Raw genomic sequence first — 21,211 nt, forward strand, 5'->3', positions numbered from 1 at the left:
ATAAAATGTAATTCAATGTGGCTTTTCAGCCAGAAGGCAAAGCAAAAACTCTGAAGCTGAGATGGAGGCTAAGAAAGAGACTGACTCTGTGTGGACAACAAGAAGAACATCTTGTGGCCATAAGCAATAAACCGCAATGCGCTAATGTGACTGTTGGATAACCAAGAGAAAGAGAAAGAGATAGAGAAAGAGAACTCTTCTCTGTTGTGTTGGGATGCGTCCAAGTGGAACGCCTAATGTCAAACGCAATGCGAAAAGGATTAAAAGTCATTCAATTAAGAGAGGCAGACGACAAAGACGTCGCCAGTTACGGTTATTGGCAGCCAGTAACATTGGCTCCTCTGACTTATGGCCAACAACAACAACAACACGAAGCAGGCAGCATCAACTCAGTTGTCGCTTTTAGCCTAAAAAACAAGTTTTGGCTAGCTGCCGAACAGGAAAGTCGCCGTTGCCACTGGCTGTTTGTCTTTGCCAGCTTATCTAATGGCATGGATAAACAAGGAAAGACAACGTTCGGCGACGATGATGATGGAGTTTAAGTTCCCCACGATGATGATGATGATGTTGTAGCTGACTGTCAACTCTCTGCGACTAAATGGGGACAACAACTGGTAAAGCGCGTTAGCTGAAATTAAGTAACTGCAATTTTCTGATAGCAACTTCTCAGTTGGTAGCAGACGCTGCTCTATGTTGGCCCTATCCTTAGTCTGTGTGTGTGGGACGTCACAGTGTTGCAGCAATTAAAAGCCAAACTGAAACTCAAGTCAACTGAACTCAAGTCGAAGTGATTTCTCGTTAGCCAGAGGCCTCAACAGTCTCTTTCTCTCTCTATCTGTGTGTGGTCCACAACTTGTTTGACAACGACAAAGTTTCTACGTGAGTTGTGTGTGTGTGTGTGTGGTTGTGGCTATGTGGAGCACATTTTGGCACAGCTGGCAAATACCAGGAAACAACGGCCACAACATCAACCACAAAGACCACACACATGGTGCCGCCATCGAGCTTTCGAGTTCAGGTTTGAGGCCAAAACTCCGGATGGAGCAGATTATTATTTATGCATACGTGTGGCATGAGGCATGTGTGGCATGTACTAAACATGGCTAATGTAAAATGTAACTCACCAAACGTATTTCGATTTCGGCATCGATGCGCGTGCGCAGCTTACGATTCGCATTCCCAAAGTCCAGATCCGAGCACAACAATTGCTCCTCCGCTTCACCGGAACCATCGAGCACATCCTCTCCATTGACAACTCCGACATCCCCGTTAAAGGAAACGGAACGCAGCGGAGTTGTTGGTGCCATGGGCATAAGTAGCAACTGTTTTCCCGCATCCTTGTACAGTTGTCGGACGCTGTGGGGTCGCGAGTCCTGGGTGAAGAGCTCCTGCTGGAATGACTTGTCCGAATCAAAGTGCTGCTTGCGTTGTGCAAAGGTGAGCAGGTCGCTTTCAGCTGCAAAACAAAGAGTAAAGAGAATGGAGTCACATGATTAGTTGCGAGCACAAATAAACTCAAGAGGAAAGCACATCAAGTTGTCTGCAGTTATGGCTTAAACTGTTTTTTAGGATTATCATCATCGCATTTTGCACGTGCTTCTCGCACACTTTTCGTTATTAATAATGAAAGAACAGAATTCTGTTTTATTCACACTTCGTTCTAAGTACAGCAATTGTGTCTGAGTGTGACTTGCTGCTGATTCACTTGGCTGTGACAACTTCTCTAAAGTGTTTTCACAGTTGACACATTGAGCGCATTATTTTATTTAAGCGCTCACTGCATCAAATTGAAGTGAAATGAAGACAGTCATCGTTAGGATAAAAATCAAATGAATGCGATTTACATAAATTCAACTATTCATTACTATTCTTTTCTTCTAATAATGTAGTCAAAATTATTCATATTTTTATACACAATTCTAATTTGTTAATTCTTTCTCTTTTATTAATATAGCATAAGTTATTCATCATTGTATAGCCAAAAGAACTTTCTCAACTCTCTAAGCATAATTCATAACAAGAACCCATTCAGTTATGACTATATCAATATTAAATAGATGATGATTTTATCATCAAGTAGATGAACGTTGTAGAATACATATTATAATTAAATAAAATGTTGTTAACAAGAACCTTCCTTCTCTTTTAGTAATGTAGTATAATTTATTCATATTTCATATATTCATTTCCTTTTCTTCAATTAATATTAGCATAAGTTATTCATCATTTTATGTGCCCAATAACTTTCTAAACTATCTTAATCTTCTTTCCGACTTTTTTAAATTAATTCATAAGAAGACGTGTTTTAGTTTATTACCATGAAATATTATAATGTCAATATTAAATAATCTTGTTAAGCATATAACTAAATAGATAAAGATTTTGATGCAGTTTTATGTTTCAATGAAATTTTTAAACTTCTGTTATCTTTTCTTTTTTCTTGTAATGTAGTAAAAATTTATTCATAATTTTATAGGCAACAAAAACTTTCTAAATTCTTTAAGCTTCCCTCAGACTTTTTGAAATTAATTCATAACAAGAAGCCTCTTAATTTTATGACAGCTGCATTTTCTATAGTTAACTTTGAATAATAATTAATTAAAGAGATGAAGATATTGATTAAAGGTGTGATAGAAAAATATTATTTGAATAACATTTCGATGAAAAAGCGGTGAAAAGTGTCAATTATTATAAAAAGTTCTGATTTTAAGCATGCTTGGAGGAAAAAACTTTATTGTTTCATTAATAATTTGAAACCCAATTAATAAATGATAAAAAACAGTAAATTTTAAGCTTGCTTGGATGAAAAAGCTTTATTGTTTCATTAATATTTTTAAGCCCAATTAATAAATAATAAAAAACAGTAAATTTATTCGCTCATTTCATTTCATATTTCATAATAATAGAAAGCGTTTCATTAGCAATTAATTCGTATAATCTGAATATGTCTGCTGTTGCGTAAACTGATCTATTATCTGAGTCTGTGTTGCTTTAAATTCTCTCGTGACTCATGCCATCTGATGCCGATTATCAAATTGCTTTATAAGCAGAGTCTCTTTTATGCAATCTAATTGAAACAACATTTGCCCGCCCAGCTGCGTGTGATTTTCGAATGTTGCTCTTTCCACTTCAGACTTTTTCTTTTTTTAATTTTTTAATTTTTTGTTCTACATAGTTCCCGCTTTTTTTTGTTGTGTTGAAAATGATTGCGGCATTTGCTATGCGATTTTATTGCCTCGGGCTCTTCAAATGTTTACACGACAACACAGACGATGCTGCTGCTGCTGTTGCTGCTTCATTGTTTGCACTGATTTTCATATAAACAAAAATGGGAAGGAAAAAAGAACAAATAAGCGGACTGCAAATAAATCAACACGCAAATTAATAGAGTGGAAAAATCGGTAAAGACCAAGGACAACACCACACAGTGCATAAATAAAAACCAACAAAAATAATGCGCATAAAATGCAATAAAGATGGAAAAACAAAAAAAAAACCTAAATGATATGAGCCATGAAAAATGTAATTAACTTTAATCACCCAAGCAGACCGCAGAGCCACAACTACAACTACAACTCGAACATCAGCTGCAGCTTCAGTTCCAGTTGCACCCAACTAATATCAGTGGAGAAGAGAGGACTCCGATCTGTGTGCCAAGTCTGCAGCAAGTGCTGTGTGATGGGCACTTGCATATTTAATTCATATGACAGGGCGCTGCAAGTTTGCGAAATGAGAGACGGCAGACCGGCAGATGCGATGAGGAATTGGATGAGGATGAGGGGAATGGCCGTTTGTCTTTCTGGCTGTCTGCACATTTTGCATTTAATAGGCGGCCATGTGGACGGTAATGAAAACAACAAAGCAGCGCAGAGTAAACCAGAGCAGCATAGTGCCCGAGGAGCAGCAGCAACAACAGCAACAACAACAACAGGCTGCAAGTACCAGGAACAGCAACTGCCACTCGTAGATTAACAAGGCAAAAAGCAAAGACACTTCAAGCAGGCGGCAGCTGGACCGCTGCCAGGCATACAACTACTCTACTCTACTCTATTCCTCTCTGCTCTGCTCTGTGTTCCACTGCTAGATACAGTAGCCAACGCCAGGCCAGAAAGTCATCCGACTGAGCAGCGACAATGTCGACGACAAAAACAACCAAGCCCGAAAGCTACAGGCGAGTGTGATCGACTATGAGATACCCGCTGTTTCATTTGGTAGTAATTAAAAGTTTAAACTTATTCATCAATAAGTTTAAAACAAGTAAGAAAGCTACAGACGGGAGTGATCGACTATGAGATACCAGATTAGAATTATTTGATCATTGTTATTAGTTATAATTAGGCTTGGTAAAGTCAAGAAGCTTCGACTCTGAAATACCCGCTGTTTAATTTTAGAGAAATAAAATGTTTAAACTGATTTTTAAATAAGTTTACAATTGTATATATATAATTATGTATTTTATCTTTAAAATTAGGCCTAAATTTCGACTTTGCATGGTAAAGCCGAGAAGGCTCGACTCTGAGAAACCGTCTGCTTAAGTTTAGAGAAATTAAAAGGTTTGACTGATTCTTCGAGTAGTTTCAAATGCTTAGCCATCATATTATTTTCGTTTTAATTTGTTATTTCAACAGTGTTAAAATGAAGTGTGGTAAAGTCAAGAAGGCTTGACTGTGAGATATATTTTCAAGAATTAGAACAAGATGATAATTTAAATAGATTTCTATTTTATTTTTTTAAGGTTATCATTTATAATTATCATGTATATTATCTTTATTATTTAGAATTGTGAATACTAAAACTACGTTTCTGATATACATATATTTATTTTGGGGAGTCTTAAAGGCGTGGCAACCTTCCAAAACCAACTTTAACTGTATGATTCAAGTAATTACTTTAGTCACATTTTATAGCAGCAACTTTCATAGTCTTCAAGATCTGCATATTTAAACAGGCGGACAGACAGGCAGACAGATATTCCTACGCTGTCTTAGCTCACTAATCTGCAATATAAAATATACTTTATGACAGTTTCTGCCCGCAAGCTAAGTACATTCTCGTCAGCCACTAATTTATAATACCCTTTCAGCCACTACGCGTAACGAGTGTGACAAGAACAACAACACCCAAAGAGCTGTAGCGCCTTGGAGCCTAGCGCTAAATTCAGGCAATTTTATGGCAGCCGGGCAACATTTTGACGTTGAATGTGGCAACTGGAAGATGCATGGGTCTGGGGCATGTTCGGGTCGAGAGTCCAAACAACAACAAGAAGATACAATTTTGCAATTCCATTTTTGTTTTTTTGTCTTTCGTAGCTGCCAGAAATTTCAAGTGCGCAGACAACATTGGCACGCAGATGCGTCTCCACTTGCTGCCCCAATGTTGCCCCAATGTTGCCAGTGTTGCACTTGACAGTGAGCACATGTCGAATCCAAGCAGCAACCAGCAACAGCAACCAGCAGCGATGGCAATTTGCATGCTCCACTCACTTCAGCCAAATTCGAAATTCAATTAAGAATGCTCAGGTGCATTTCGGCCATGGCCGGAAGCTGACAACGCTTCCGGAAATGACAAATTAACTGTGTAAAATGATTTTCAAAACTCTTTCACCATTTTTTTTTCCTGTCGCATGTTTATTCCTTTTTTTGGGTGGCGTCATCGTGTCTGTGGGCTGTTGGTCATCGTCTGCAAGTCTGGCAATGAGTCTGTAACTTGTCTGCTAAGTTAAGTTATGTACGCCCGATTGGCCATTAAAAGTTCATGGCCAAAAGAGTATGAGAGAGATATAGAGAGAAAGCAAACATTACTCATGCAATGCATTGCAATTCCAAGATATCGATGGCCAAACAAAACGCAGATAGTATCAACAAATAATTCATTCCCCTTACAACTGAGGCAAATTCCCAGACAAAAGATTTCGTATTGCGCCTCAATTTGCCAAGATAGCAAAATTGTTATAGTAAATAAAAATTCTCAACGTCATAAAAGACGCATGTGCTTTGCATATATGTATGTATGTATACAACATTTTAATGGCCTATTCTTTTGTTCTCTTAAACTAAACTGATTGATCTCAGAATTCTATAAATGAAGCATTACGAAATTTGGTATGCAGCTGTATTTATGGCTTGGTATTCAAATAACCAATTAAAGCAACACCCTTTTGGCATAATCAATTCGAAATTAGCATATGAGTAACGTGGATATGCGCCTCAGATATCGTATGTAACTCCGAAGTCTTTTAATTGAGCGTCTTCAAATTTGGAATACGTAATCCTAATAACTACATTATAATAATACATAAGTTATAGCAGGAAAATAACTAAGCTATCTCAATGTTTCCAAGTTCAGAGTTTTCTATCATTAGTATTTTTCAAATACTGAAACAGTATATTTCTATCATATTTTCTTAAAATGAGATTTAATTTCTTGTTAATAGTATCTTTTAAATACTAAAACAGTATATTTCTATAATAAAGCTTTCCTAAAAAGAGATCTAAATTTCTTGTTAATAGTATTTTAAAAATACTAAAACAGTAGTATACTATTTTCTTTAAATGACATTTAAATTTCCTGTTAATAGTATTTTTCAAATACTAAAAAAGTATATTTCTACCATAATAATTTCGTAATCATAAGTTTTCTATATTATATTCGTCAATAAAATGTAAATACTTTATTTCAATCTTCATATTTATAAGCTCATATTTCTAAATTAAAATGTCAACTCATCGTTCTCAAATTTTCATGTATATTAAACGAGAACTTCACCCAACTTCAATCCTTCTTTTTTTTTGTATTTTCCATGAGTGCACAAACAGGATTAGTTGAAGCACCTTTGCAGCTATTTATCTTTAGTCAAAAGGAATTGCAATGACAGCCCAGAAGAGTAGAAGAAGGATATCGATATCTATGCTCTCTCTCTGGGCATGTGGAGAGCAGATTCGAACATATCACATATCATATTCAAGCTGGCGCCGTTGTCACTCGACAATTGACAATTGTCATGTCAATCTATGAAATTTATAGCATGGAACAAATCAAAACGCCAGACGAGAATGGATGCGAGACTGTGTTGTAGTCCACACACACACACACACACACACATTCACACACACACATAGACAGATATCAGAGAGCACGTCATGTTGTGTCTCTGACAAAACCAATAAAGACCCCTAAAGCCAATATGGAGAGCACACTGAGTACTCGTATCTACTTACACACGTTGTCTGTCTGTCCGTCTGTCCGTCCGTCTGTGATGTTGTAAGTATATATCATAGTAGCATATGAAAAGTGCATTTGCTGTTGCTCAGTGTGGCACATTGACACCAAAGCCGCAAATAAACGAGATTTTGCACAAGACGCTGGAATCAAATCTCGCAAATCGCACAAACCAAAAACTCAACCCGAAAGCCAAAAGCCAAAAACCAAATGCAAGCCAAAGCTGGCGCTGACATTTTATTAGAATCTGGTTCTGGCCATAAATTGACACCGTGTGTGCAGCAAGTGGGCGGTGTTGTGTGGTAATGAGGGAGGCGGAGGCGGAGAAGGAGGAGGGTGGAACTCTTCTCTCTCTTTCTCTTTCTGGTGGTACGTGCTATGTTGGCCGACACGTCGCTGTGGCAATGTATCTGTGTATCTGGCAGATACAATCTGTCATAGACTAACGCGCCACATTCTGCTCGAGCATAATTTGCGGCAAACAAGTTTCACACAAGGCACGTAGCCAGGCAAGGAGTTGCATCAAGCACTCTTTTTACTTTTTACTCAACTGAACTTGCGAGATAATGTCTAAGCAGTAAATGATTTATAGGCAGGACAAGACTAGCGAAATATGTTGCTGTAATTGGAGGCAGCGAGTTCAATGCACCCGCTGTTTGCTGTTGTTGTGGCCAAAAAAAAAAAGAAACCTTAATTGCAACGAGTGGCAGTCAGCAAACTGACAAGATGCACAATTGAATCTCCAATCAGTTGACTGGCCATTTTAATTTAATTATTTAAAGCGAAAACAATTGCAAGCTGTGCGCTCTTCGGGATGCAAGCTGCAAGCTGCTCGCTGCTTGCTGCGGCTGTCAGTGTCGCCACAATCGCTGCCACAACTTGCTTGCCACTTGCTGCCCTTGGCCCTTGGCACACTGCCAGCCAGGCAGACAACGAGCCGCCAGCCAGCCAGCTCACTCAACGAGACAACCATCGACATCGTCACGGACATCAGCAGCCGGAGCAGCCTTTGGTCTCCAGGCAGCTGTGACGTGAAGACCACAGCGCAGCGTCGCCGCTGTGCGTAAGTGTCATAATAGCATTTAAAGCAATTACGGGTCACATTTTGGTCGCTCTCCGATTCAGCGGGGAGACACCACAGAACAACTGGAGTGGGCAAAAAAAAACGAAACGGGAAATGAAAGTCCTGCGACATCCGATGCGATAAAAATGTGATAAATTATTAATGAAAGCAACACTAACAAGACCAACAAAAAATAGAAATAGTAAGCTGCGAAAAGCCGAAGACTGAATACCCTAAAAGTTGGGAACCTCTACATCTAAAAAGACTTTTTAATTTTCTTCGAATTAATTAGATATTTTATTAAAAAAATATCCAAATATACTACTTACTTATATACTACTTTCATTAAATTTTACGACTTTAAATGTTCGCAGACTTTTTCAAATGTACATTAAAAATTTGCGAGTTTATCGATATGTATTCAATATGAACTTTAATTTATTTTCTGTCTTACTAAAAATGTTAATTTACTTACTTTCACATATTTTTCGTGGAAAACAGAATTCATATTTAATATATTTTATATTATTTCTCTCACACTCAAATTATAATTGATCGTATTTTTAAATTATTTTTATTTATTGTAAACAACCAGTTCGATAATTAACTAAACTCCCCAAAATTGCGATTACATCGCACCCTCGAAATTATCGATAAAACTGAGAACCAGCAGTGCATCTCAAACTGTGTGCGCGCTCAACCTTAGTTAATTGGGCTAAGGTCAAAAGAGCACTTGAAAAAGTTTTCACAGTGTCGCAGTTAATTTATCAATGTTGAAGGCGACTTATCACAAAAAATAGGAAAACAGCAAACGCAACAAGCCAAGTCGCACACACACTCAGACACTGTGGTTATAAATGATGAGTCTGGGACAAACTGGCGTTACCTGAAAAGCCAAGCTTATCACATTGTCTGGCCCGGCTTTAACAAGCGATGATTTATGTGAAGAGTCGCTGCTGCTGCTGCCGCTGCTGTTGTTGTTGAGCTTAAAGCCAAAGCAGAGAAAAATTTGTAGGCAAGAGAGCTTTACATATTATAACATAACATACATAAATAGCACAGCGAGAAACAGTTACAAAGGGCGTGAGACTGTGTGTGTGTGTGTAAGTGTGCGTACGGTGTAGTCACATGTGCTTTATTGCCAGCAGCGGCAAAAGCAAAAGCAAGAAAAAAAAAGTTTTTATGCGGCAAACTCTCTGGTTGCTATTTTAGCAAATTTTCGCATGCCAACAAAAGGCAGGCGACGTTTTGAGGGCATAAATTGCAAAGCCAACAACAGCTACAGCAACACCAACAACAACAAGAAGAACAACAAGAAAGGCAAAAGCCAAAGCAGCAACAAAAGCTCGACAAATTTATGCAATGTAACGGCAATAGAGCAACAGCAGCAGAGCATGAAAAGCCGAAAGGGACAGCGTGTGTGTTGAGGAGGTGAGTGCATAAGAAAAAGGAGAGTGTGTGAGTGAGTGAGAGGAGTAGTAGTAACAGCAGTAGCAATCAACGAGCAAAATGTTGCTCGTAAAGCGACCGAAATGTTGCCAGCGAAATCCGAAAACAACAAAAAGTTGACAACGTTAACTGGCAACACTACGAGACGAAACGAAATATGGAAAACCAAAAGAGAAGTGACAAAATTGGTTTTGGCTCTGTCATTTAGCTCGTTTCAAATCTCATTAAAACCGTTGCTAAAACCAAGCTCAACCCCAGAGGGCACTCAACAACAGCAGCACCAACAACAACAACAACAGCAAACGACGTGCAGTTTGCCAAAAGCCGGCGATTGACTTCTACAGCTGCGCTATTAAAACTGATTTATGCGACTCGCTCGCATCGTTTGCCACTGATGTTGTTAGTGTTGTTCCATTGTTGTTGTTGCTGTTGTTGTCGCCGTATCAATGCCCGAGGCACACCCACGCACTCTGGATTGCCCAAAAATGGGCAAGTCACGTGATTTGCTGCCCATAATAAAACCCATAAAAGTTCGATGCGTCGACGTCTGCGGTTTCTCATACATCGTCTGGTGGTGGAGACCAAACTACCATAGGGTTAAATCCTATAGGCAGACAACGAGCGAGCGAGCGAACCGAGCCAAGCTAATCAACTGACTTATACTTTTATAACTACTTATGACAATGATGGCAGATAACGCACGGCTGGCCATCAGTTCCACTTGGAATGGAATGCTGAAGGGGTTTGCCTCAATTTTAAGATTATTTTTTTGTGTATAGTTTATTTATTGCACGGCAAACTGGAAATGTTGACCCAGCAAATAGATAAAAGATATTCGGCATATTAAAAAAGACTTTAAATAGATTTCAATTTACATTAGGAAAGGGTTTTATCAAAAGAGGAAATACAAGATTTTGATTCTTTGTATGAAACGAAAAACTAGAAAAGTTTACCGATATAAAAGATATTCGGTATACAAAAGACTTTAAATAGTTTTAAATTTAAATTAGAAAACTATTTCATCAAAAAAAACACCGCTCTTTTATATTTGAGAATTTTAGAAAAGTTCACCAAAGAAATAAATAAGAAATAGAGAAAATATTTTATCAATAGAGGAAATAAAAATTCTACAAAATAAGGCAGCATTGTGTTTTTAATTAAAGGGGATAAAACATGTTCGGTGTTGAACGAGTTTTAAATATATTTTACTACATATTAGAAAAATCAAATAAGAAAATAGAATTTTTTTATTTTTTATTTTTTTTTTTTTGTTGAACTAAGACTATATTTCATTTTAAATGGGAATCAAACAGGAAACGAATTGTTTTATTGTTCTTTTAAAGAAATTTCCTTGTTAAGCCTTAAATAAATAGTCTTCTAAAAAACATGCTGAATGTTTAGTCGGTTTAATGAAATTATTACACTTTCATTCTACGCACAGGAAATAAATTATTTTCCTGTCTCACTTGCTAGTTCTTCCTCCTTATCTTGGGCTGTTTTGATCCCTCACGACTTGTTCCACTTTTAATTAAACAATTGGCAAAGTCGACCTCCCACACTCTTAATTAAGTTCTGTTGTTTTTGTGAATCATTTTTATGAGCCCGAGACAATTTGCCTTTTTATTTAAATTAATTGACCTCCGTCGCTTGTCTTGACAGCAATTAGCGTATTTCTTTTGCCCTAATTAATAACATTTTCAAGTCGGACTTTCAAGTAGCGCAGAGTAAGTGTAAAAACTTCCGTTGTCCGATATTGTGGTGACTTTACGACCATGTAAGCTAATTAAAGATGAAAAAAGAAAAACAGTTAAATTCGCTGCTAAACATTTCGAGTGTCGCCCCAACAAAGTCGTGAATACACCCACGCTTTACAGGCTGACGATGTGTTTAATTTCAATTTCAATCATGAGTCTGTCGCGTCTATCAATCGATTTTACAGCCCCGGGACCGAACATAAACATTCTGGGCAACGGGAAAAATTGAATGAAAAATGCATTTCACACTGGGAAATGTCTGCCTGCTGTTGTTGTTGTTTTTCTCTGGTAGTTGCGGCCAATAAATTTAAGTGACATGCGTTTTTCAGCGAGTACCCGCGGGATAAGTTCACTTAACATTCCATCAGCTACGGGCAGACAAAGACAACAGAAGTGAGAGAGAGAGAGAGAGAGAGAGAGGCAGCTATGCGATCAGCGAGACTGATATCATTAAGAGCAACATCCTCCATCCTCGAGAACTGGGTCCCAACCAAATACCCTCTTGCACCCTCTGCGGAAGTGTTTGCTACGGGGGTTAAAAATAAATACGGCAGCCAAACAATTTTATTGGCTTTTTCTCTAGTCTAAAATTAAACGCAATGCCCAAAAATTTTCTCGCTTGACAATCTTTCACATCTTTCTCCCCGCCGCCTGTGGCAACCACTTTAATGTGTGCTCCCTTTTTATTTTCTCGACTCTTCCGCTCTCTCTCTCTCTCGCACTCTAAGACTGCATTTCGTATGCTGTGTGACATTTTCCATTTTTGGGGGAAACGCTGGATTTTCTTCTCGTTTTTTTTGTTTTACAGCTCATTTGCTTTGCACCTTTCAGTGTGTATTTATGTTATTTTGAATTTGCCTTTTTTTTATGCTAGAGACAAAAAATGATGCAGCTGACACTTGAAGATTATGGCAAATGTTTGATTTGAACTTGAAAAGAATAGCGCGCTGTCTTCTGACGACAGATGGAGTATCGGAGGAGGAAGCGGAGGAAACGGAGAGGATGTGTGTTGTGTCTGAGTTATGGGCGCGATATCCGGCTTAGGCCTACTCCACTATAGATAGCAAAGCGAAGCAACAAGAGCTCCACAAATGTTTATTAAGATCTACAAAAGCAGCCAAACCACATTGTCTTAGCCTGTCTGACTGTGTGGGTGTAAGTGTGTGTGTGTTTGTATCTGTGTTGCTTCAATTGTCTTTAAGTATATCTCGCTGCTATGGAAATGGGCAGCAGCAGTTGGCCCTAGGCCTCGACTCGGCAATTGAGTTAGCATTGAGTAGTTCAATTGAAGTACACACTACGAGAGCCTCACTCGACTCTCGTCTGAGACCCAAAACGAGTTTGGCATTTCGTGGAAGACTTGTTCAACGAACTAAAATATAAGAAACTCTGAGCTGAGAGTCGAGGGTATCCCGCTGGGCTGCCTATCCATATGCCACACCATCAAAAAACAATCTTTAAAAGTATCTGTAACTGTCTCTGTAGTTGTATCTCAACATGTTATCTACGTAGTCACATTACAAGCACACGCTCTCGATCTCTCTCTCGCTGTATCCATCAAAGACTTGGGAACTGCGAGTACATTAGCTGGATGGAGGGCATTCTTCCATTATGGGGCGACAGCCTTGAACTATGCTCGAAACTACCTACTCAAGCTGAGCTTGGGAACATGACTGAAGCTTCGGCACTTATATAAACAGCCCATAAAAGAAACTTACATAAGTAGGTAGCAGATAGAGTTTGGCAGATGGCAGCACACATAATAAAGTTGTTATATAGAAAGTCTTATAAAAGGTATACAACAGACTCCCAGCATTTGCCTTACAGAACTTCGCAAGGCTGTAAAAATTTACCAACTTTCATTTAGTTAACAGAGTTGCTTTATAGTCATTAAAAGCATCAGCTCCCACCGTGGCAATTACTTTAGTTTATAAGCATACATTGATGAGCTTTTTGAAATTACTTTTTTTCTACAAAATCGTATATTATGTTCCTAACATTGTTGTAAAATACAAAATTAGCCTTTTCTCTTTATTTTTATAATTTAAAACATTCTTACTTGAGAACATTTCTTTTCTAATAAACTGAACTCATTATCTACCTAAAAGCTTAAGCAACTTTCTAACATTGTTGTGCTCTGTAGCTTAACATAGCTATGTTAGTTTACATGAACCAACAGTTAACATAAGCAAGCATTTGCACAACAACTTCACCAATCATTCTTTTAAGTGCGATCATCTTCCAACTCTTACAACAAAGTTATCTTTCAGATTTGTAATTTATCACATGTCTAAATCTACAGCAACTCCCTAACATGAACTTCCTAAGCTTAACATAGCAATGTTAGTTTCAATAAGCCAACAGTTATCAATAGCTGATATTAACATCTGTAACTTAACATTTCCCTGTTAGTTTACATAAGCAAACATTTATCATGCTCAAACAACTTTATCTGTGCTTGCGCAATAACTTTTCTAATCTTTTTTTGGGTGCGATCATCTGACTATATTTGCTCTTCAAGTTATCTTTCACAGTTTCCGCTAATTGGCCCTTAACACACTTTTTAGAGGCAATTTTCTCACAAGTCTAGTTGACTTCACAGTCTTGGAAGTAATTTGCCGCTTTAGCGAGCTCAACACTCTTTTGTTTTTATGGTTTAATGTGATGATCTCATTGTAGGCAAAGCAAAATAAAAAACGCCACTGTTTTAATTACTCGACTAGCTTTCTAATTACGCGGCAGAGAAGAGTCTGCGAATGCTGGAGTGACATTAAGTAGACGTAATTCAAGCCATAAGCCAAGCTAATCAAATTCACGCATAGGCTCAAGAACTTGAGGGCTTAAGCCGCTATTCAATTACAAAGTCAGGCGCTATTGAAAAGTGAATTAGCATTAGGAATTAGGCATTAGGCATTTAGATTTATGCGTTGCCTGCCTGCCACTTATGGGTGCAAATCCTCGCAAGGCGATTCTCAAAGCGAGGCAAGGCGAGGCGAGTCTTGAGCCTGTCGAGGCGTGTCACATTACACGGAGACCCTGTGGCTGGGTCACAGCAACATTGCGAGGTTCAAGCAGCCCGCGTAATGCATTTTGCATTAACTTTTTTTGCAACAACAGCAGCAGCAGCAGCAGCAAGGAGCCAACAATGCCAAGTGGCAAGTTGCAATAAGGGTGAGGCACAGACACAGGCGCGTCACATCTAGGGGGGCATGTGGCAGGGTCGCGAGTGCCTGCCAGTCTGGCAGTTGGAATTGCAACTCCAACTCCGGTTGCAACTTCAACTTCAACACCATCGCTGACTGGGTATTAAATTCACTCAGCACCAAAAGCTCGCAAGTGTTTTTTTTTTTTTTTCTGCTTCTGTTTTTACAACTTTTTTTCTTTTGCTCGCGCGACAGTTTTTCGCAAAGTTTTCTGACACGTGTTAAAAATAAATGAAACAAGTAAACAGAGCACAGAAGGTGACATGGGAAATGCCCTATAAATATTTAAAAAGCAACTCAGGTGTTGCAGCTTTATACAAAGTTTGTAATACAGAGTAGACTCTAAATACTTTTTTGTTTATCACAATTTTCGGTACTTAGTGCACATTAGCAAAAATTATAAACACAGCGTAAATATAAGTAAAATAAATACATTTCTCAGAAATGATTTCCGATTAAGTAAATAAATATTGAAGAAATCTTTTGACTCATTGAATCATCAAAATAGAAATCTCTAAATTCTGCTAGCAAAATAAAAGAAATCGCTTAAGCAAAAAGCTAAAATGCTTACAGAAGAAACTGCTATTTTATTGATCGAATATATCTTATTTAAAAATGGAATTAAAAGTAATAAAATATGCTTCGTAACATTTGGTATTGGAATATTAGAAGACATCATATATCAAGTCTTAAATATTTTCATAATTTTTGAAGATTTACATGGGTAAACTTTGATTGAAAATTTCGGAACTTATTTTGAAATATATTATGTTTTTAATTACTTTAGAATATCTGTCTAAAAACATATATCTAAAGAAAAGCTTGGATATAAATTAATAAAATATTTGCATATTCCGAGATCTCATAATAAATGTTGATTAATTATATTCAGGCTTTTATTTGGACAGTATTTATTACATAAAGTAAGAGTTAAGGACATATAATAACCACTGCAAATACCCCGCAACACCTTGAGAAGCCAGAGGGCATCGGAAGAAGCCTTGTTTGTTGCCTTGGCGGTGCGCCTTAAAGTAGACAACAGGAAATACTGCAAACATTTGGCAACACTTCGTCCGAAAAACGGTAAGAAAAAAAAAACACACCAATGAAGCGAACAGAGTGTGAGAACAACGACGACACAGGGGTGTGTTGAAGTTTAAGAAAAAAATGGAAGTGAAGAAGGATAAAAACATAGCAAAGAATAAGGCAAGAATTCCCCCTTGAAACAAAAGGCAAAAACAAGGAGAACCGAGCACAACGAAAAAGTGACGGTAAAAATTCCCAGGGCAGGTACAGAATAAATAGGGAAAGGAAGGGAAGGAGAGGAGAGGAGAAGCAAAGGCAGGGCAAGGAACAGGAACTGCAAGCAAGGAAACAGAGTCTTAGGGTAAACAAAGTAGAGAGCGTGCCCATAGCGAAGACATGTCCTTGCCCATCTCTCTCGCTCTCTCGCGTTCTCTCTCTCTCTCTCTCTCTCTCTGGGAAACAAACTGCAAAAGGCTGTGAATGAAACTCGAACGTTGAAGAAACATCACACTTATGCATCATCATTCATTTCTCATATGCCACAAAGACATCGAAGACTCGAGGATTTTTATGGTTTCCTGTGCTGCAGCAGAGCAAAGACGTCACTGTCGAAGCCCTTGTGAGGCGATTAAATTACACGAGAGTTGCACAAAAGAGCTGCACTGCACAAATATTTGCATGCAACTCATTACGCGCAGCCACAGATCCAACACAGATGCAGATACAAAGATACTAGATGCAAATTGCAGAGCACAGAGCGCAGAGCGAACGTAGTTTGTTTGCAACTCGATAAGCAGTTAATTGCTTAGACAAATGCCGCACAAAGCTGCACATAATTGAATCCAAACAACACAACAACAAATGCTTTTATTTATAGACCAAGCGAGGGAGGTGGACAAAGAGAGCGGGGAAAGTGCGGGGGTGAAACTCTCTATGGCTCCCCTGGGCCACATTGCAATTGTCATGCGGCAAATGTTTTCGTTATTTATGTTGATGTACAAATTTAGAAAGTTTCTTTTTCAGTCTGTTGTTTTTAGGAGCTTTGCTTGAACTTTTGAACTTGCGGCTTTGCCACACAACGGATATCGAATATCGGTTGACAATTTGCAATTGGCAAAGCGACCACAAAACCGATTCGGTTGCATTCAGTTTAATTACAGGCCCATAGAAAGTTGGCCAAGAAGCGCACTCCACAAGTCCTGATCAAGCAAAAGTGTGTTCTGTGTCTCTGTGGCAAGGTGCAGTAGCTAAAAATAAAACAAGTCTAAAGATTTGTCCCAGCACACAAAGTGAAAGGCCCAAAGTCAGCAGCTCACGGTTTTGGCCTATGTTGGTGGGTTCAAACTGTGTCAACTTTCCCAAAACAAGACAACAGCAAAGAATGTGGCACTCTTAGATTTAAATAGAGAGGGGGTTGGGGGAGGGAAGGGGAGGAAGCGTGCACTTGATGGCAGACACAACTAATATGTCTCCCTCTACTTATCACACTTTTATCTCTCTGTCTGTCGCTTATCGTTTAGTCATTAAGTGCAGACGACGTGAACATAATCAAGAGTGGGAAAGGGGAAAGAGGGAAAGACTGTCTCGAGGAAATGTGCAATTTAAGGTGTCTGCTGACAACATAAACAGGCATCAAGTGCAGCTAGAGATAGAGATAGAGAGGGAGATAGAGATAGAAGTAGAGGGAAGGAAAGGGAAGCCAGCACATTTAGTGGAAAACAACTTAACTGTCTTCTGTCTAACAGAAGTGTGCACATCCTTGAGCCCAGGCCAGACAAGCTGCCACTCTCCCCCCTCCTCTGTCTTTCCCCACAAACTCAAACAGACGTAATTATGCCTCATTATGCGACTTGCATCTCTCTATCTCTCTCTCTGCTTTGGACAGCGTCTCGTCTCGTCTCGTTAATGTCTTCGACAAACAGCCGATGGCATTGTAAACAGCAAACAGCAACAGCAACAATATAATGAAATTGTAAATACATTAATTGTAAACATTTGAACGGCCGCAGTCACAAATATTTGTCGCCCAACTGTCGTCTTTAATCACACAATTTTGTAGTTTTTTAAATACACTTTGCTGCAGGGCAACAAACTTGTTGAGACACACTAAAGATAGATTGAATATTTAACAATTTTCAACAAGAAGATTAATATTAATTAAACTGTTTTGTATTCTCATTTAATATCGATTAAAGTTTGCTTAAAAAGAATATATAAAAATAGATCCTACAATTTCCCATTCTATTAATATTGAATATCAATTAAATATTAAGTGAAATTTGTATTATGTATGTATATAATATACATTTATAATTTGAAAATAATAAATAAAATATTATCTTAAAACTTCCTAAACAAAGCTAAATATTAGTTAAACATAATTCAAAGGTATACACTTTAGTTTTCATTAACAAAATATTAAGGAAACTGTTTATTATAATATATATTATTTTTAGATATCTAAAAAATAATGATAAAGAGACTAAGTTAAATACTAATTTCAAATATTTTATAAGTAAACATTTTTGGTTTCCTCCTTTAAAACCAAACATCAATCATATATAAATTTTCATTTTTAATCATATCTCTTTTATAACTGACTTAAAAAAAACCTGTGAAGAGCATTCGCACTTCGTCGACCACAAAAAAAACTTGACTGCACTTTTCGTGTATCTCTTTGGTTTTTCTTCTTGTTGAAAACATTTCGAGTATTTCAAAATATTCAATGCTGTCAACACTTTGGCAGTCGACTCGAGTCGCGCGTCGTGTACTTGGACATTTGACATTTTTCCTTTGCCCAGCGCAAACAAATCATAAATAAAAACTGATAAAAAAACTGAAAATCATGAGACAATCTTCTCTGGCTGGGAACTTGAGACTCTCGGCTACAATAATGTATTTTAAAGCAAAAGCGTAACGAGTAAATTATGAAATCGATAGGGATTTTGATGGTCGCATTAGGCGCGCTTTTAATGATCAATTTGGAAAGTTTCGGTCATAAAACCAAAAAATCAAATGCCTTTTTTAGTTTTTCGTTCATTGTGACTTTGATTACGAAAAACCAGTTAGTTAATTGTGACTAGTTGGCTTTAATAGTGTTTTAGCCCGGTCGCCATGTGGTTTTTTTTTTATCACCTGTTGTCACTTTTTAGCTGTTGATAAGACTCCACACACACAATACACAATACAGAAGAGACACACCCAACTAGCGTGGCGGCCTTATCGAGTTAGTTGGCTTATCAAAGGTCACATTGGATATGTCAACAATTGCATTGTGCATAAATCTGTTTAATACGATTGCCAGCTAGCTATAAAATAACTCGACTCTATAAACAATTGACAAAATCAGCCCAACAAAAAAAAAAAGGGCAATTTTTTATGGCATTTTACGATGCGGTTCTTTCAATAAGCAAACTAATTTTGATTTATTGAAGCGCTTGCAAGACGCTGATTAATGAAAAGAACGATCATGAGTTATGCAGCGCTCTCAACCAGCATGCTTTTTGGGCTATTGGCCCCACAACCCAAGAAAAACCAGGCAAATTAATTTCAGTTCTTTGGCAGTCAACAAAAAAAAAAGAACAAGTGTGAATAAACAGCGAATTGACTGATCGACCTACAGATACTTTGCAGCGAGTTGTAGATACTTTTCTAGGGCACAAAATAAAACACAGCACTATCACTATTTGTGCAGATTAATTTATATTTATTAAGCAACATAAAATCATAAATTTTCCAAGGCAAAAATAGTATAAAATAAAGTTATCTACACAGAGAGAAGTGAGGTTCAAAACTTTTCAATCTTATGTTAAAAATATTCATGAAACAAGAAGTTAAAAACTTTGTAATATTAAAAAAGTTAATGAAACAATATATTAATTTCAACAGGTTTTGAAACAAGAAGCTAAAAACTTTTCAATCTTAAACAAATTCTTGAATCAAGACATCAATATCAAAAGGGTTTTCAAACAAGCTTTCAATCTTAAATCCTCAATTTTTTATATGAAATATTTTCTGTGTTATACAAGTATATAAAATATTTTCAATCTTAAAAAATATTTGCTGAAAAATGTTTCACATCTTAAAAGAATTTCTTTAAACATAACTTTAATATCGAATCATCGATTTTATTTGTAAACTATTTTCTTCTGTACATTTTCTGTTCTATAGTTTTACTATAATTCCAGCTTTATATTTGACAGAAGTTAAAAACTTTTCAATCTTAAAAAAAGTTATCTGCAAATATAGTTAAATCTAATAAAAATTTCTTCAAAACGTGACTTCAATATTCAATCAACATTTATATACATAAACTATTTTCAGCTGTACATTTTCTGTTCTATATTTTCATTACCTTTGTTTTATATCTTGCCTCACAAAACTGTCGCTTATCTTGCGCCTTGTATTACACACATTTTTATGGCTTGCAGATACCCAATTTAAGCATTTTATTACTACAGGGTAAATGTATGTTACATTCTACATATGCAATGTCTCCTATTGAAGGTTCCCCAACACTAACAACACTAACAACACTGACAATTAATTATTCGTCGCAATGCATTTTCATTAGATATTATGACATTTTTATGTGCCTATCAAAAAGTGCTTCGAGGGTTGCTTGCCTGGTTATTAATTTTCGGAATTGAAACATAAATTAAGCAACAGATGTCCATAAAACATTTGTAGCACTTGTCATATCGGGATCTAGTTAGTTGAGGGTGTGAGTCAAGTCTATCGATAAGGAAAGACTTCGACAGCCAACGGATGCTGACCACTTGAAATAGTATTTTAATGGCTTTCTCGCATGACCATCTTCGCTCTCTAATGCCAAATCAATTTTCAAGCACATAAATCAGTGAAAGAGAATAGAAGAAGGCAATAAAAACGAGCAACAGATAAAACTAACAATAAATTAAACAAAGAACTATAATATAGGAAAGAAGAACGTTAGTATTAAATAATGCTTTATTCTTTTCTAAAAACCAATTTGGCTGTGTTTCCGAGTTAAGTATGAAAAATACCCTAGGAAAGCGACTAAAATTAGTTGGTAATTTGCTTCATTAGCAAATCCATCAATTTATCTTGAATAAATGCGCCCAGCCTCAGCCTGAAATCTTCAAAGAAAGAAAGAAAACCATTTTCCCACCACGAAAAGAAACCAAATTTCCAACACTTTTTTGTTGTTGTTGTTGCTCGTTTTTCTCATTTTTCTATGCCAACAAACAGTTATAAACAAAGAGGGAACAAAGTCAGGTAACGACTAGAAAATACCTCGTAGAAATAATAAACATTTAGTTAATATTTTTAATGGTTTTTATTGTTTAAATTTGTAGCCTCAAAGCTCGGTAAATGTTTCCGAAATATGCATTTTTATGATTTATGTTTATGTTGTTGGACTTTTGGAGGCTGGTCATGCCCTCTGGCTGCTGGGTATAACATATAACATATATGAAATACAGTTTTGCCGCCACATAAAAAGCACAAACATGCTACAC

At 37.2% G+C, this 21,211-nt stretch overlaps 1 protein-coding gene across 2 annotated transcripts in view; it reads right to left on the bottom strand.

The window, feature by feature from the left end:
* Window positions 1-21,211, bottom strand: part of LOC132787619 (uncharacterized) — a 45,399-nt gene that overhangs the window by 11,495 nt on the left and 12,693 nt on the right. For both annotated transcript variants that reach the window (XM_060794786.1, XM_060794787.1), the window contains exon 2: window positions 1,125-1,456. In XM_060794786.1, coding sequence (XP_060650769.1) covers window positions 1,125-1,456 — 332 coding nt within the window. The remainder of the gene's footprint in view (window positions 1-1,124; window positions 1,457-21,211) is intronic.

This window comes from Drosophila nasuta, chromosome 2R (genome assembly GCF_023558535.2).
Source record: "Drosophila nasuta strain 15112-1781.00 chromosome 2R, ASM2355853v1, whole genome shotgun sequence".
Lineage (NCBI taxonomy): Eukaryota > Metazoa > Arthropoda > Insecta > Diptera > Drosophilidae > Drosophila > Drosophila nasuta.